Source organism: Microplitis mediator, chromosome 10, assembly GCF_029852145.1.
Source record: "Microplitis mediator isolate UGA2020A chromosome 10, iyMicMedi2.1, whole genome shotgun sequence".
Lineage (NCBI taxonomy): Eukaryota > Metazoa > Arthropoda > Insecta > Hymenoptera > Braconidae > Microplitis > Microplitis mediator.
Window position 1 is genome coordinate 5,010,428 of NC_079978.1, and position 18,953 is coordinate 5,029,380.

At 28.1% G+C, this 18,953-nt stretch overlaps 2 protein-coding genes across 2 annotated transcripts; both read left to right on the forward strand.

The window, feature by feature from the left end:
• Positions 1-267: 267 nt before the first annotated feature.
• On the forward strand, positions 268-4,306 carry LOC130675537 (F-box/WD repeat-containing protein 9-like). Its single transcript, XM_057481287.1, has 7 exons — positions 268-899; positions 1,444-1,603; positions 2,593-2,735; positions 2,829-3,064; positions 3,158-3,407; positions 3,527-3,802; positions 3,935-4,306. Exons 1-7 carry the CDS (start codon positions 798-800, stop codon positions 4,016-4,018), a joined length of 1,251 nt encoding a protein of 416 aa, XP_057337270.1. The 5' UTR covers positions 268-797; the 3' UTR covers positions 4,019-4,306.
• A 1,724-nt stretch (positions 4,307-6,030) lies between these two features.
• Positions 6,031-16,362, forward strand: LOC130675536 (transportin-1). The gene is made up of 13 exons (XM_057481285.1): positions 6,031-6,399; positions 7,091-7,166; positions 7,286-7,468; positions 7,557-8,489; positions 8,557-8,868; positions 8,949-9,186; positions 9,252-9,541; positions 10,340-10,438; positions 10,543-10,638; positions 12,607-12,682; positions 14,435-14,609; positions 14,678-14,804; positions 15,996-16,362. Exons 1-12 carry the CDS (start codon positions 6,139-6,141, stop codon positions 14,783-14,785), a joined length of 2,847 nt encoding a protein of 948 aa, XP_057337268.1. The 5' UTR covers positions 6,031-6,138; the 3' UTR covers positions 14,786-14,804; positions 15,996-16,362.
• The last annotated feature ends 2,591 nt before the right edge of the window (positions 16,363-18,953 follow it).

An 18,953-nucleotide genomic window follows, 5' to 3' on the forward strand; every position in this document is an offset into this window, starting at 1 on the left:
GAGAATCTTTAGCGTTTTTTAAAACCTTAACAAAGAGCTAGAAATTTCGTATTTTCAAAAATTCTAATTCATCTCCGAGAAAAATTATTTTAAAATTCTCATTTACTCAACGAGTGCAACAAAGATAGTCTCGTTTATTTTTCTGAGTGTGAGAAAGAGGTCCGATAGCGTATCCCCTTAAGGTCAAAGACAGTTGCGAGCGTTAGTGCTGCCCTCGTTCGGTAGCAAGATAACCTCTCATAGATATATTTTTAACTCGCTCTATCCTTCCTAACCAATTGTTTGACATTTCTCATAAGTCTAACATTTTTTTATCCCAATTAACGATTATTTATAAACATCAAATATCATTTTAAAGTGTCCTAGAACAAAATACTAGATTGTAAATAAAAAACTCATGTTTAATTTATCAAGTTGATTTTTAAATATTTTCTACTAAAAAATAGCGATAAGTAAGGGCTGATTCATGCAGATTTTTGCAATTGTGCTGACGAAAAGGATTGAAATTTTTTTCAAATCGTCCATTCATGCTACGTAACATTTATCATATATGAATAAGGATTTGAATAAGCGAAATTTAATGAGTGTGAATGTACCAGACATGAGACAAATTGATAGTTACAAATAAATGAATTAAATAATTCAAAATAAAAAAATTTTGGCACGGGTGCGGTCAGATTACGGATTATTTACAAAGTGACCCGTGCGCATGCGTAAAAATGGAGAAAAGTGACCAAAAACCCGCGCCCCGTGCGACCGTGCGAGCACGGTAGTGTGCCAATAGCCACTAAAAAAATATGTCAAAAGCAATTGATGATCAAGAAAATGACATTTCATCAGAAGATAATTCTCAAGATGAATTATCAGACAAAATTTCATTGCAAGATCTTCCAGTAGAGGTAAAGTTTTTATATAAATCAATAAATTAAATATTTATTGTAATTTGACTTGAAAATAAATATTTATTTTACTTTTTTAATGCGCCAGCTGATTGACGCCATTTTTAAATCATTTAAAATGACAATGATATCAGCAACGTCAAACATTTTTTAAATTTCTATAAACAAATTAATTATTATTTTAAAATATTCGCATAAAGTTTTTTAAAAATATTCAGTATGAATTAAAAAAAATTGATGAGTCTGAATGTAGCAGACATTAGACAAATTTAAAACTATAAATAAATGGAGTAAATAATTAAAAAAAAATATTTATAAAAAATGCACTTATGAATTTCAAAACTTTTTAAATGCCCATTTTTTTAAAATTTTATTTTATTAATTATTTACTCCATTATTTATAATTTTAAATTTGTCTGAAGTCTGCTACATTCACTCATAAATTTTTTGAGTGTCTGCTGCTTTCACTGTCATTTAAAATTTTATAAAAATACATACTTATATGTACTGACTATAATTACACTAAGTATTTTATTCGTTACAGCTATTTCTTCATATATGTTCATTCCTTGACGCATCAACGCTTGTCCATCGTCTAGGATTGACATGCAAACAGTTTTGTAATATTTTACATGATGATTCAATATGGAAAACTAGGATCAGTCGTGTGTGGCCCAACTCACGGTTTCCAATTTTACCTCCTGGTTAGCTTCAATTGCTACCATCTTACTCGCACAGCCAATACTAATCAGTAAATTCTATTAATTGAATTAATCGAGCACACTTTTATTGAAATACAAACAATTTAAATTATTTATGCACAGAAAAAAAGATTTCTTGGCGCAAGTAATATTTTGCATTTAGAACAGTTGTCAGATAATTTTTTCCAAGCTTTTTTTTTAAATAAAAGCCCTAAACGCAAAATAAAAACACAGAACTGATGATTTTCTTAATGAACTAGTGAAGTGCACTTCAATTTTTTAATAACTCCCATTTGTTTACGAGAAAAACTTTGACAGAGTTCCCATTTTACTGTACAAGTGCAACAAAAATAGTAACGTTCATCCACTCGAGTGCGAATAGAAAAACAAATAAAAACGCGTCTTAATAAAATGAAAACAAAAATTTTCTTAAGACTAAAAAAATTATTTTATATCTCAAGAAAATTTTTTTATCACTCCAAGTAAATTTTTGATGTACCTGAAGATCCGAACGTTTTGCGCAACGAAAATGAAGAAATTTTTTTAATTTGACTGCTTAAAGGTGACTTATGGGGTAATTGGGGTCGGCTGCAATTTTCGGCTGACATACTAACACTTATGCGAAAGATTTACGAAATCTAGATCTAGTAGATTTTTTATTTTTCATTTTGTTTTTTTAATTTCGTTCCACGAAAAACGTTCCAATTTTCAAGTGCATATCTTTCGAGTTTAATTCATAATTCAAAAAATTTCTTCGGGCGAGTAGAAATTTTTTGTGCCAATAAATATTTTTTTCTGTGTAAAATTACTCATATAACTAATTATCGAGAAAACAGCCGACATTTTATTTATTATTAAATTAATTAATTAAAATAACGCCTGTTATTTTTAGTATCATTGCGATTAACACTAAAAGCGCTTGAAGTAATTAAAAATATTAAGTTATGAATGTATATTAAAACAATACAAATAATAATAAAATATATTTACAGATGAAAACGATAAATTATTTTGGAAATCATCATGTATTGCTGTTGAACGTCAATCGTTTTTATGGAAAAATGTCGAAGCTTATGAAAATTTTTCACTTGAAGATGGACATTATGGTACTGTTGATGGAGTATTACTTATTGATGTACGTATAATTATAATAATTAATTAATTATTGATCTAACTGTCAATCAAACAAAATTATGTGTAATTAAAAATAATATTAAAATATATTCAGAATGGGAGAACCTGCATTTCTGGTGGACGTGACAGATCGTTGATATGCTGGAGGCTGAAATCCGCTGAGCATGAAGAGAAAATTCAAATGAATCAAAGCTTCGGACATGACGGATGGATACGTGATTTAACATTAATGCATAATAAAATTTATAGCTGTAGTTGGGATCAGAGAGTCATAGAATGGGACGTGTCTAACATTGACATTAATCTTGTAAATAGAATTCCATTATTCAGGTATACTGTCATATCAAATCATGAAAATCATTTAACTATCGTTTACAAACCAGGTCAATATTATTAATGAATTTACTTGTATTATTTTTATAGAGATAAAACAAGTGCATTACTGTGTATTGCATCAAATTCAGAATTAAATTTATTAGCTACCGGATCATGGAACAAAACAATTTCTGTGTTGGATCCACGGTTACAAGAACCGCTGGTCAATCAGTATCAAGCTCATAAGGGGCCTGTACTTAAAGTTAAAATGGACTCACAGTATATTGTGTCAGCAAGTGAAGATAAACATGTATCTATTTGGGACCAACGAGCTGGACAAATACTGAAGACTATAAGGGTTAGTTTTTTTTTTGTAAATTACTAAAATATGTTTACTGAGTAATTGCCATAATTCGTCTAACAATTTTTTAAAAAATTTAATGATGTGGTAATCAATTTATAATTTTATTATTCCAGATCTCAAAAGATTCATTTCCAATGAGTATGGACATGCTTAAAGGAACTGTTTATATTGGAGATTCGGCTGCTAATATTCATATATTAGATATAAATAAAGAATTTAATATTATTCGAACTTACAAGACTGAACATACTAATAAAATATCGGGCATTCGTGTTACACCAGGTAGCATTATTACCAGTTCAGCAGATTCAACAGTAAGAATTTCCAGTCCAACTGATCCACCACGACAATTTACTATTTTACAATGCCGTCATGGTGATATTGCAGGAGTAAGTGTTAATTTTTTATATCGATAACTAGTAAAGTATTTGAATAAACTATTTATTTAATGTCTGTAAAATATATGAAGAAATATATTTTATTAAAAAGCGATTTATTAATTTAATTTTTTGTATAATTAGATGGACTATATGAACGAAGTACTTGCGGTATGCGGAGAAGGTGCAGTTCAAATTTGGAGACCGAAAACTGAACTTGTCTGCTGATATTCATAAAATTTATTTAAATTTAACCGCCAAAATTTATTTAACCCGTATTAATGTACAATAATTTTTAAATGTTTGCTTTTTTTAACTGTCGATTAAAAATCTTAACTCGAAGCTTTTTTCTAACTTTATATTTTTCCTAACTGTTGTTTTTTTATAAAATACTTATTGTTTTATCACAAATTTTAACGATTAATTACATCAGTTCATATTATTGCTTTCACCCGAATTTCAACATGAAAATTTTTTTTATTAAAATAGAAAACAAAACATTTATCAATATTTTGTACTCCAAGTTATTAATATTAATCCAGATAATCATTGAGTTAAATTTATACATAATCTTTATTTATAATTATTGTAATGTTAAAGTACTAAGCATTAATCAGTTTTTTAAAAATATTTTTACACAATTATGTACTTATAAAATTTAAGTAAATAATTTTTTGTTTAATGGATATTTTTTAAGTCTTAGCAAAAGTTTAATTTTATAACCAAAATATAATCGAGTTTATAATTAAATCAGGTTTAAAATTAATTACGATCACTACAAATTATTATTCTAGAGATCAATTTAAATATTTTTTTTACTCAGCAAAATATCATCGACTGCCAAATTTTTTAAAATTCATTTTTTACGGACCAAGACGAGATTCAAATATTTCTTTTACAATGAATGTGAATGTAGCAGACATCAGACAAATTTGAAATTATTAATAAGTAGAGTAAATAATTAATAAAATAAAATTTTTAAAAATGCGCATTTAGAAAATTTTGAAATTAAGGGGTGACGGTAACCGATTTTCAATTAAATTTAATTCACGGATAAACACTAGAAACCTAAAATAGAGAGTCTAGCGTTTTTTAAAATCTTAACAAAGAAATTTTGTATTTTCAAAAATTCTAATTCGTCTCCGAGAAAAATTGTTTTAAAATTCTCATTTACTCTACGAGTGCAATAAAGACAGTCCCGTTTATTTTTTTAAGTGTGAGAAAGAGGTCTGGTAGCGTATCCCCTTACTCTCTAAATATGAATTAGTAAAATTAAGTGAATATTCACTAATTTCAAGTGCAAACCGAACCACTAATTTCAAAAAGTGGTTCGGTTGGCACTCAGAATTAGTGAATATTCACTTATTCATGTTTAGAGTAATAAGTGCATTTTTTAAAAATATTACTTTTTTAATTATTTACTCTATTTATTTATAATTTTAAATTTGTCTGATGTCTGCTACATTCACACTCATTCTTTTAAAAGTAAAAAAAAAAGAAGCAGCATTCAATCAACAATTTTTCTACCTGATAATTACGCGCGTTAATTAATGAATTATGAAAAAAATATTAAACTTGATATTTATATTAGCAGTAAAACTTTCTATTACTTTACAATAGATGATTGTATTCAAATTTACCGCGCGTAAGATTATCATCAATCTAACAAAGAAATTAAATTTTCAGGCTTAATATTATTTTCAAAATTTCTAGAAAGTGTCAGAAGCTCGAGAATGACAATAAATTACATCATCGAATGACTGACAGCTAAAACTTCTAGCATTTGAAAAAATCTGCGTCGTAAATTTAAGAGTGTCAAATAAAATCTTAATTAAATTCAAATGAACACAAAATGAAATTTACTGACAGAAAACATTTAAAAAATAAATAATATTTTTCTGAATATTAAAACAAACTCCATCTGTGCAAAAGTCCTCGATAATTCATCCGCCGATAACATTAATCGCGCCCTTTTTAAACAAACGACAATTACTCATAAATTAAAAACAATTTAAAATTCAAATTAAATTTAAAAAACAACATTTCTTTATAATAAATAATTATCGCCTGAAAAAGTTTTAAGAAATCAATAATTAAATGATAAAAGTTGAAAAAAAAGTTGCCTGGGATACCGGAAGTAAGCGTCAGTTTCAGCAACTTCACATTCAATTGTCCATTTCAAAACCTGTCAAAATTATTTTTCCACCGAATTTAAAATAATTATGTTTTATAAAATAATTTAATAATTATAATAGTAAAATAAATAAATAATAATTAGTGTTAATTAATAAATAAATAAATAATTAAATTAGTAATAGAAATAATACACAATAAAAATAAATAAAAAAATGTTATCATGGTCACGTTCATGTAGCGGCAGCATAATCAGAAACAGTGGGGATGAACTAAACGGAGAAGGGGAATATGGCGACGGGGGACTTCCGTTTGTGAAGGAGCTCCGACGAGAAAGCTGGTTGCGTTCGGTGGTGCTGTTGAAAAACACGATGAAAATGGCGTGGCAACCACAAGAAGAAGGACTTAGACAAATTTTAACACTTTTACGTGAATCCCAAAGTCCTGATACAGCAACACAACGCGCTGTACAACAAGTATCCTTTTTTAAATATTATTTACAATAAATAACTTATTTTTATTACTTACTATTATACTTTTTATTCATACAACTATTCACCGTAAATTTCGTATTAGATTCACACACTGAGTATATATACTTTAGTATATTAATCTGGGCGTGCATTTATTGACAAATAAAATAATAATTTATGTTATAACTCCAGCCGGATTATATTTTATCATATTATTAGTTATCAAACTATTTTATTTCCATTATTTAAAATCAATAGTAATAGTTATTCTGGCGGCAATTGATAACCTTGAACTGCTTACTTGTCAATACTTATTTACTAGTCTTTAGTATCGCAAAAGTAAAAAAAAAACTTTTTAATAATTACATTAATTATTATTTTTTAAATTACATTTGTGTACTCATTCAATAACTCGCTCTATATTTAATGTCATCAGTTAGTTTTTATTTCGCAAACTTCATTTTTTATTTATTTTAAATCAATAGATTTTTTTTTACTTTTAATTCCGGTGTTTATCTTAAGAATGCCGCTGAAAGTTGAAATATTTATTATCATGTTAATTCTCCGTAAGTTTTATGTTTCAATAATTATTCATGTTTATTTATTTTCATTATAATTCTTTTGCTTTGTTATTGTAATGTAATACTGCTGATTAATTATTATTATTATTATTTTTCTTAATAAATGTGTTAAGAAATTGGAAGAGTTAAACAAATTCCCGGACTTCAATAATTATCTTATCTTTGTATTGACCAAGCTTACATCAGAAGGTGAGATTTATTTATTTATTATTAATTTTTTATAAGCAAATCAATGGTGATTATAGTTTCTTATCAGATGTATGAGTATGAGTAATGCTAACAATATTTTAAATCGTTTATTATTCCAGCTGATGTGCCGACTAGGTCACTTAGTGGTCTTATTTTAAAGAACAATGTGAGGACTCATTACCATAAATTTTTACCAGAAGTTACGAATTTTATAAAACAAGAATGTTTGTCTGCGGTTGGAGACCCGGACCCGATGATACGAGCTACTGTGGGTATATTAATAACAACTATTGCGTCGAAAGGTATAGATATTTATTAATTGACTAAAAAATAATAAACAATTATTATTTAATTGGATTAATCGATAATATTAATTGATTCGTTGCGTAGGTGAACTTACAACATGGCCGGAGTTACTCCCATCACTCTGTCAGATGTTGGATTCCCAGGACTACAATGTCTGCGATGGGTCATTCAGCGCATTGCAGAAAATATGCGAAGATTCGGCGGAATTACTTGACTCTGATACACTAAACCGGCCTCTGAATGTATTTATTCCGAAATTTTTGCAATTTTTCCGTCACTCGAGTTCCAAGATACGCTCGCACGCAATAGCGTGTGTCAATCAGTTCATCGTAAACCGTTCCCAGGCTTTGATGCTGCACATAGACTCATTTCTCGAGAATCTCTTCCACTTGGCAACGGACGAAGATCCAGAAGTTGGTAAAAACGTCTGTCGGGCATTCGTTATGCTACTGGAGGTTCAAATAGATCGTTTGATTCCTCACATGCACAATATTATTGAGTACATGCTGGTAAGAACACAGGACCAGAATGCGACAGTTGCTCTGGAAGCTTGTGAGTTTTGGTTATCACTGGCTGAACAAGACATGTGTCGTCAAGCATTGGCTCCATACTTACCACGACTGGTTCCTGTACTAGTTGGTGGTATGAAATATTCTGAAATAGATATAATACTACTGAAGGCTAATGTAGAAGAGGATGAAATGATACCCGATCGTGAGGAAGATATAAGACCACGTTTTCACAAAACTAAAACCCATACACTGAATCCATCAATGAATAAACATTCAGAAGAAAACGGTGGCTATGATTCCGACTGTGATGATGGGTGTGACGATGATTCGAGTGTCAGTGATTGGAATTTGCGTAAATGTTCAGCTGCAGCTCTAGATATGCTAGCTGGAGTATTTAGAAATGATTTGTTACCAGTTTTAGTGCCAATTCTTAAAGAAACGTTATTTCATCAGAACTGGGAAATTAAAGAGTCTGGAATACTCGCACTTGGAGCGATTGCCGAGGGTAATTTTTTTTAATTTACTGGTTATAAATAATAGAACAAATATTTAATATTTATTTTTAATAACAGGTTGTATGGAAGGTATGATTCCACATTTGTCTGAGCTGATCCCATATTTAATAAACAGTTTGAATGATAAAAAAGCATTAGTACGTGCCATAACGTGTTGGACGTTGAGTAGATACTCACATTGGGTCTGTGCGCAGCCCCATGAAACTTATTTGAAGCCTCTGATGACGGAATTACTCAAGAGAGTATTGGATGGGAATAAACGTGTACAGGAAGCGGCTTGCTCGGCATTTGCTACACTCGAGGAGGAAGCTGGTACTGAACTAGTACCATACCTTGGTTTCATTTTAGAAACTTTAGTTTTTGCATTCGGTAATTTTGATACATTTATATTTATATTTATTTTATCAACTTAAATTTATTATTTATTAATGCAAATAAATTAACAATAGGCAAATATCAGCATAAAAATTTGTTGATACTCTATGATGCTATTGGAACTCTAGCAGAGTCAGTAGGACACTACTTAAATAAACCAGACTACATAAATATTCTAATGCCTCCATTAATAAACAAATGGAATATTTTAAAAGACGAAGATAAAGATCTGTTTCCCCTTCTTGAGTGTCTTTCTTCCGTTGCCACGGCACTGCGATCGGGATTTTTACCCTACTGTGAACCAGTTTACAGGTAAATTTATAGGAAACCTCTTTTAAATAATAATATGAATATTAAATAATGTAATATATTTTTAGACGTTGTGTATCACTAGTCGAACAAACGCTAAATCAACATATTGCTAATACACAAAGTCCCGAGCAGTTTGAAGCACCGGACAAAGATTTTATGATAGTTGCGTTGGATCTTTTGAGTGGATTAGCCGAAGGACTGGACGGTCACATTGAACGCTTGGTCATGAATAGCAATATCATGCAATTACTTTATCAGTGCATGCAAGATCCGATGCCAGAAGTTAGGCAAAGTAGTTTTGCATTGCTTGGTGATTTAACGAAAGCTTGTTATCAACATGTACTTCCATGCATACGTAAGTTTCTTCTCCATTTATTTTTTTATTGCATATCGCGTCACTACTTTCAAAAGGACTTATATATATACCGAAAATAGAGTAAAAACCGTCGAATAATTATAAATTATAAATATAGACACAATAAGAAATGAATCTATGCAATTAAAAATTACGGTTGGATACTACACAGAAATTAACAAAAACCGCGTCATGATAATATGCGGAAAAAATTACCAAATCGTGACTTTGATCGGTTTTTTGGGTTTTTCTCGAATATTTGCAGTTTAATCCCCAATTCTGACTTCAGATTCATGTTCAGCGGGAAAAAATACGCTAGAAAATCAGTCTGACACCCACACCATTTTTTTTTTTTTTTTTTTTTTGTGAATCTGTAATTGAACTGTATGACTTTTTATGTTTATTTCTTTTTGGATCATTTATTTTTTTTTTTTTTATTATCGCACTCTGATGACGCGAATGAAATTTGTAAAATTTTATAAATTGCGGAAAGCGTTAAATTGATAAATATACGCCCTTGTGGCTTTAGTCAAATTTAAAACCAAAGAGCGTATAATTTTTTTTTAATTGCTACTCATATTGTAGACTTATTCTAAAGCTAAAAATTGAAAAGAAAATTTTAGCTATTAAATAAGTCCACAAAACGATTGGTGATAAAAAAAATTATGCGCCCTTGTGGAATTAAAGAGTGACCTAAAGCCAAAAGGGCATATATAAATATAAGTCCTTATGAAATCAGTAAGGCGATATATCTATTAACAATAAAATATTTATTAAATGTTTTATTTATATTTTTAGCCGACTTTATGCCGATCTTAGGAGACAATTTAAATCCTAGCTTTATATCAGTGTGTAATAATGCATCATGGGCCATTGGTGAAATAGCCATTAAACTAGGTAATAAAATTAAACGTTCACATAAAATAAACACACTTAAATTTTAAATGTAATCGAGAGAAACTCTACTCGTCATAAATATATACTTTTTTTTTATTTTCAAGGACCTGACACGAGTGTATATATTCCATTGATAATAAATCAACTCATTGACATCATTAATCGACCGAACACACCGAAAACTCTGCTGGAGAATACCGGTAAGTGAAACAAGTATTTAAAACAATATTGCGTACACTCATACGTCTTTATTTAAATAAATAATTTATTAATTCTACAACATGTAAATGAAGAAAGGAACAGGAATATTTTTAACTATTAATTTATTAATATATATATAAGTTATTTTATTAAACGTTTCTAACACAGCAACATTTAAATTTTTAATTTTCAGTATCACTATATTATTTGGACTAATTAACATATTAATTATTATTTAATCATCTTCAATTTTTTTAAAGGAAGAAAACAACTTAATTATTTCCAACAGCTAATTGTGATAGGTATTAAAGTAGACCAATGTAACAGGCAATACACTTTATTCAATTTAAATTGAATATTAAATTAAAACGACAGCAATATTTATATTATTATTTATATACATTGTATTTTAATATTTTTTTAAATTTTATTTAGTGGTGTGCGAACGCCTGAATTTCATAATTCCATATATACAAATTTAAAATAGTAAGATTGATATAATGGTTTTTCAATTAAAACCGAACCGAGTTGTTGACAATTTATAAAAAAGGTTTTTTTTTTTAACTCCAGCTTTGAGTTTATAATCTAATATCAAATAACAATAATAGTACAGTACTACTTAATGACAATGACTATTACAACTTGAACGACAACTATAAAAATAATAGTATATTGTGTGACAAGGGATGAAACAAAACGATTTGCTGACATCACCCGCAGTCTGAAATCGTGTTTTATCCTGAGTTACACACTAGATTTTTTATGATTACCTGCATTGGAACAAAGTTTTAGTGTCAGAAACAAGGTAATTTAAGACCAATCGTGTGATCGACTATTAGCGTAAGCGTAAATTGTCAATTGCAATTTATAATTAAGTAGAAACTATAACTACTAGTTATTATTGACAGTAATTTTTATAAAACTTAATCACAAAGTCAGAACTGTCATTAACTTAATAGTATATTATACGACAAGGGAGGAAAGGAGCACATTCACGCAGTAGTATCCTATCTTCCTTCATGGTTTGTATACGATTTTCCACCAGACATGCTACTGAAAGTTTGAATTTTTGCCGCTGTTTGTAGGAAAATGGCGCATGAGCTAATTTTTATCGTTTGTTTTCTCATAAAGAAAAGAACGACTTTCTTCCCTCTAAACAGGGCAGGAATTTAAACTTTTAGGAACAAATCTGGTCAAAAAATTGTATACACACCACGGAGGAAAATAAGACGTCCTAATCCGCGTGTTTGACGCCCTCGCTTTCGGCTCGAGTAGACAATTTTACACACGGATTGGAATGTCCTACTTCCGTCCCTAGGTGTATAATATACTATCATGGTCTAAAATTACTATTAAACAAATGACAAGTATCAGATTTTGAACTGCAGCGGCAGAAACATTGTTTGTTCCCAAGGGATGAAACAAGTTTGTTTCTACCCGCTGACTGGGCCTTCACAATTTTCGCGGTTGCTGATATTAATTCGCGACATTGGACTGAAATTACCCTTTTTCGACTGACAGTAGACACTGAAACTTTAAGTACCGATGCTGGTATCATGAAAAACAATTTTCATCCTTAAGTAGTTATTAAACAGTAGGCTCGCACGCTGCTACTTAATTTAAATTATTGTTTCAGCAGCTACGATAGCACAATAATATACTTCCTCTGTCCGACTGTCGGTATCCTATACGTTTTTTACCTGTGCTTCACATTGTCTATTATTATTATTTTTTATTATTGCTATTATTATTATTATTGTTATCATTATTATTATTATTATTATTATTATTTATGAATTATAATTAGTAATTATTTGATTAAAGTTTTATTAAGCAGCATATTATCACCTAAGTTAATTGTTGGTTGGCTATCAGTTTGTCTTATTGTTTGTGTTTCCGGTTCACTTCACTACACTACTTCACTTGTCTACTTACTGATACGATAAATACGATTAATTATCGTATAGCCATTACGATCGGTCGCCTAGGTTACGTGTGTCCCCAAGACGTCGCCCCCATGTTACAGCAGTTTGTCCAACAGTGGTGTGTAAATTTTTTTATTATTATTATTATCATTATATTTATTATTATTATATATTTTCAAATTATATTATTCTTATTATTATATATTTTATTATTATATTATTATTATTTTAATTATTATTATTAGCACTTTATAAAGTTATTTAAATATCCCATTTACATTAAAACCTGATCATTAAACGTGCAATTATTATTTAACCCAATATTTATTATCGATAATTAAATTACTCATTTATTTATTTATTCATTTATTTGCACATTTAATGTGAAGATTTTTTTACGTTTAATTATCATATATTTTTATCTACAGGGTGGCCACGAACCGGGAAAACCGGGAATTATCAGAGAATTTCGAAAAGTATCCGGGAATTGAATTGTAACAGTTCAAAATTTTTTAAATTTCAAATTTTAACAGGTTAAAAAACAAAAAAGGAAAATTGTAGCTTCAAGCGTCTAGTTTTCTGATCTGGTCTTTAAATTTTTTTATTATGTGCAGTTCCGGAGTAATCTTAAAAAAACTATTGAAAATTTACTAAATTTTTGCTCGTCTTAAGAAGATACGCTACCGGACCTCTTTCTCACACAGAAAAATAAACGGGACTGTCTCTGTTGCACTCGTGGAGTAAATGAGAATTTTAAAACAATTTTTCTCGGAGACGAATCAGAAATTTTGAAAATACAAAATTTCTAGCTCGTTGTTAAGGTTTTAAAAAACGCTAAAGACTCTCTATTTTAGGTTTCCAGTGTTTGTCCGTGAATTAAATTAAATTGAAAATCGGTTACCGTTACCCCTTAAAAACGGTTTCGAGCTTCAATAAATTTTTTTCGATAATTATGATTGATTTTTGATTGCTCCGGAACCGTGCATTATAAAAAAATTTTAAGACCCAGATCAGAAAACTAGACACTTGAAGCTACAGTTTGACTTTTTGTTTTTGTCGTTTGACCATTTTTCTTCGAGTTGCAACCTGTTGAAAATCACTTTAAAATTTGAAATTTTTTTAATATCCCTTAATTTTTGTAATTAGTGTCTTTTGAATTTATTTAAATCATAAAATTTCTTATTAAATATTTTAACTTACATATTTTTAACATCGAGTAATCAAAAGTCCGCCTTATTAATTTATTTTATTGCCATTTTTTATGGTTTCTCGTATGATTTAATTATAAATGAAAATATAATAAAAACTTTGAATATTTAAATGACACGAATAAAATTTCTAAATCCGGGAAAAATGTGAAAAACTACTAGAAAACCGGGAAATATCAAGGAATTTTGAAATCATTTCTTTGTGGCCACTCTGAATCTATTTTAGGTTTAATTATTTATTTAATTTAATTACTTAAAAATGCATGAGTTATTTACTGTACAATTATCGATTTTTTTTTTTTAAACAAATTGTTTGATAAATTAAATAGTTAACACTAAATGTCTGACCTTATAACGCTTTTTCATAAATATTTATTATTTTATTTATTAAATTATAATTTATAATTTATTTAAAAATTTTATTTAACTTAAAATGTGTTGGGGTTGGACGCTATGACTCGAGGGCTACTTCTTCTTCCCTTAAAACACTTGTTTAATATTATATACAAGACTAAATATATTTAATAGCTATTTATAATTAAGCATATGAATATAAGGAAATAGCTTTTTTAAAATAATTATAATTATTGTTATTGTTAATTAAAATTATATATACTAAGTAAACTTATAAATAATTATTAAGATTGTCTATTTATTAATAGGTGCTCATCGTTGAGAAATATAAGAGATAATGAAGAAAAAGATTCGGCATTTAGAGGAATGTGTCAGATGATAACAATAAATCCTGCTGGTGTTGTCCCTGACTTTGTATTTTTCTGTGACGCTGTTGCGTCTTGGGTTACACCCAGAGATGATTTAAAAGAAATGTTTCAAAAGGTAAATGAGTTATTTATATTTATTAAGAAAAAAATAAACGCATTATTAAACTGTACTTTTATTTTTAGATATTACACGGGTTTAAAAATCAAGTTGGCGCGGAAAACTGGAAAAGATTTTCAGATCAATTTCCCATACAACTTCGCGAGCGTCTTCAAACTATGTACGGCGTCTGAACAATCCCGCCTGCTTATTGTAAGTAATAAATATTTAAATTAAATATTTGAGGGTGTTGAGGCCGTACATCGACATTGACAAAATTTTTTCAAAGTAAACCTGGGCTTATTCCAGTGAACTAAATCATCCACTTATTAAACTATTTCATTATAACTCTGACTTCAAAATTAAATCTCTACAAAAAAAAAAAAGAAAGAAACAATGAATCATTTTTTGTAAACAATTTTTATTTAAAAAAAACAAAACTTTGTAAATAAAAAAAATCCATTAATATTTACGTAGTTTTCATTTTTTTATTTTCAAATTATTGTTTTTTCTTTATTTATTAAACGAAATAAAATTTAAATTATTTTGTAAAATTCAAAATTTTTAAAATGAAAATGTATTTAAAATTTATTTAAATGCCTCAACTATCTTAAATATTGAAGAAAAAAAAATAATATAGTAATGATTTAAAAAAATAAATAAAACTTTAAGGCCATGCTCAGACAGTGCCCCCCACTTTTTAAAAAATTTCAATGGCTTTCAATTGTTATAACCGTAGTCAAATTTTATTAATTAATTAAAAAAAATTAAAACTTTCATTGAAAAAGGGACAACGTAGAAGTAATTTCGTTAAGATATGGATTAAAAAAAAATTACTTGGTTAACATCAATTGGGAGCTGAACTAAATTTGGAAAATAAATTTCAGTAAAATCGTCATGTCAATTATGATCCTGAAGTCAGCAGACAATTAAAAATTTTCGAATTTTTTTTTCACTAAATCAATTACACAAAAATAAAAACTAAAAATATGCACATGTAGAAAATTTTGAAAACCACAGGTGCAATTTTTTCAAATTTTTTTTCTTTTATAATTTACTGTCTAAAATAAAATCCAAAAATTATTAGACGTCTGCTAACTTCAGTATCATGTCAATTTTATGATTTGAATTTAAAAATTTTGTAGGGTAAAATTTATTCAACAAATATTTAACTCTTGATTGATAACAACTGCAAGCAATTTTTTTTAAATTCTATATCTCGGTGAAATTACGACTACGTTCCTTTTTTAAATTCAGGTTTTAATTTTTTTTAAATTAATTAATAAAATTTTAATACTCGTATGACAGTTAAAAGTCATTGCATATTTTTAAAAAGTGGGGGGCACTGTCTGAGAATGCCCTTAGTAGATAATAAGAAACAGTTAAAAAAATTTTGAATTACAGGCGGCCATTTATTAAGCAAGGCCGATTGGGGATGGGCGGGGAATATTAAAATGGGTGAACAGGGTGGGTGGGTGAAACCACGGCCTCTTCTCATCAATATCGTCTACTTGGTCGTCGTGATCGTATCATGGTTACTGACGAGTCAACGTTCTGGCTTCGTCCTCGTAAGTGAGCTTCGAGGGACGACAGTAGTCATGATGAGTGGCTACGGCAATGGAACTGGGTGAGAAATGGATGAGAATAAATAATTAAAAAAATAAATAAATTAACAATAACGAACGACTTAAAAAAAAAAAATAAAATTACTAAAATAAATAACAAGTGGATTATTGAATAACAACAAAAATAAAATGGCCGAGTTATGTGGGTGGGTTTTATGGGTGGGTGGGAGGGCGGGAGGGAGTATAATCGTAGGAAATAATTCATCAACGATATTCACTTAAAAAAAAAAAGAAAATAAGGTATCTAAAAGAATAAATGTAATCTTTTACTCACGATACCTTAATCTAACACTTTATTTTTTTAAATTATTTTAATTAAACCTATTTTTGATTTACGAAGACGCTTTCGGTGTCTAGTATCCTCGCGTTACACCTAAATCGCCACTCCAGCAGCTTAACTTCTATTTCCAGAGTTAAGTTAATGTATAAATTTAGGTCATTTAAAAATTACTATAATTATCTAAATAAATAAATAATAAAACAATCATAGATATCACGTTATAGACTGAGATAAAAAACTGTGAGTTTAAATGTTCGATTGCAATCATAATATTATTATTAAATATTGTTAATAAATTAATTTTTCTTATGTATCAGATTGACATGAATCAGATTGAATGAATGTGGTAATTAAGCAAGATAATTTAAAACTAAACCAAAAGTATATGAGTAATTTATATCTTTTACGTGACACGTTGTTAAATGATAGACTGTAGATTTGTTTAGTCGAATAATAATTAAATAAATAATTAAAAGTAAATAAATAAACTAAATAAATTCCATATTTTTGCACGATTAGCTGACTGGACACGTCCGTACAGTGCCATTCCGTTCACAAATTAAAACTCCACGTATATTGTGATACTAGGTTACTTGATATTTATATTATTACGCATTAAGGGCATTCTCAGACAGTTCCCTCCACTTTTTCAAAATTTTCAATGACAATTGTCGTAAGTGTATTAAAATTTGATTAATTAATTAATTAATTAAAAAAAAAATAAAACTTTAATTAAAAAGAGGACAATTTAGCCGAGATATAGGGCAGAGGTACCATTTTTGGACATTTGATACTTTATTTTAATTAATGAAAAAGTATAAAATAAAATTTTCATTGTAACAGTGTGATAAAAGTATCTTTGTATACATTTTAAAACTTAATTTTGTCATCGCGTCTTTTACAAATTATTTTATTAAAATTTTTCAAGTGTCCAAAGCTGGGCCTAAAGTGCTACCCTAGAATTTAAAAAAAATTGCTTATAGTTGTCATCAATCAGAAGTTAAACGAAATTTTTAGAATAAATTTTAGCCTACAAAATTTGAAAATTCAAATTATAAAATTTATATGAAGATTTTACCGAAATTTATTATGATCCTGAAGTTAACAGACAACATGATAGCAAAAATATGCACATGTAAAAAATTTAAAAAAGCTACAGGTGCAATTTTTAAAATATTTTCTTTTTTAAAAAAATTCAAAAATTATTAGACGTCGGCTAACTTCAGTATCATAATTTATTTTCCAAATTTCGTTTAACTCCCGACTGTAAGTAATTTTTTTTTAATTCTATATCTTAACGAAATTGTCTTTTTTTACTTAATGCTTTGATTTTTTTTAATTAACTGATAAAATTTTGATACACTTATGACACTGGAGTCGTTGAAAATTTTGCAAAAGTGGGGGCACTGTCTGATGGCCTTAAAAAAAAAATTAATATTAAATTCATATGTCTTTTTACGATAAGACTTTTTTAATTTTTTTTTCTTGTAATTAAATATTTAAAAGTGTAATTTATTATTTTATTTTTATCTAAAATATTCACAGATTATTGAGTCTACGACGTGAAATCTATGATTAATAAATGTACTCTCGTGACAACGATATAAATTTGTCGTTAAATCCTGTCACTATTAATGTATTTAGAGTAAAAGATAAAGGAAAAGAAAAAGAAAACATGACATGTGATCATTATATTCTTCAACGAGGTTTATGTATTTAATTTTATTTAACGTAATGCAATGGACTTTAAAAATTCCAAATAAAAAATAATAATGAACAAGTATAAGATTATTTAACGTGTGACGATAAAAGGATTAAGGCTGATTTAAAAAAAATAAATAAATAAATAAAAGCCTTAGAAAAGTTTTTGTAACGTATAAATGAATTTTTATTATTACTATTGTTTTTTTTTATTTTTACTTCTAGATTTATTTGAATATACGAGCTCAAGTAAAGTGTACTGTCAAATAATTAAATTTTGTTTTTAGTAAATGATAGTTTTTAAAATAAAACAGAGCTGGAGTTATATAAAATAAATAATTAAATAAAAGGCGTAGACGTGAATTATGCAAACATGGATTATAAAAATGTTAGTACACTTGATGAAGTTTGCACGTCCTAATTATATTATAAAATTATAAATTAAATAAGAAAATTAATATAATAAGAGAGAAGGGAATTATTTAACAGAGAATTAAATGAAATTATTCGTGACCGCTCCTGACTTAATCCACCTCAATTGACAATTATATTTTTGTCAAATACTTTAATCCCTATTTTTTAGTCCTTTCCTTACTCTGCCTGCACTTATTTTGTGATATTAATATTTTTTATATATTATTACTATTATAAATATTATTTTCTTTACTTTTTTTTTAGAAGCATAAACTTGAATGAGTAAACTGAGTCACGTGTTGTAAATAATTTTTATTCGATAAAAATTATTGTAGGAAATTT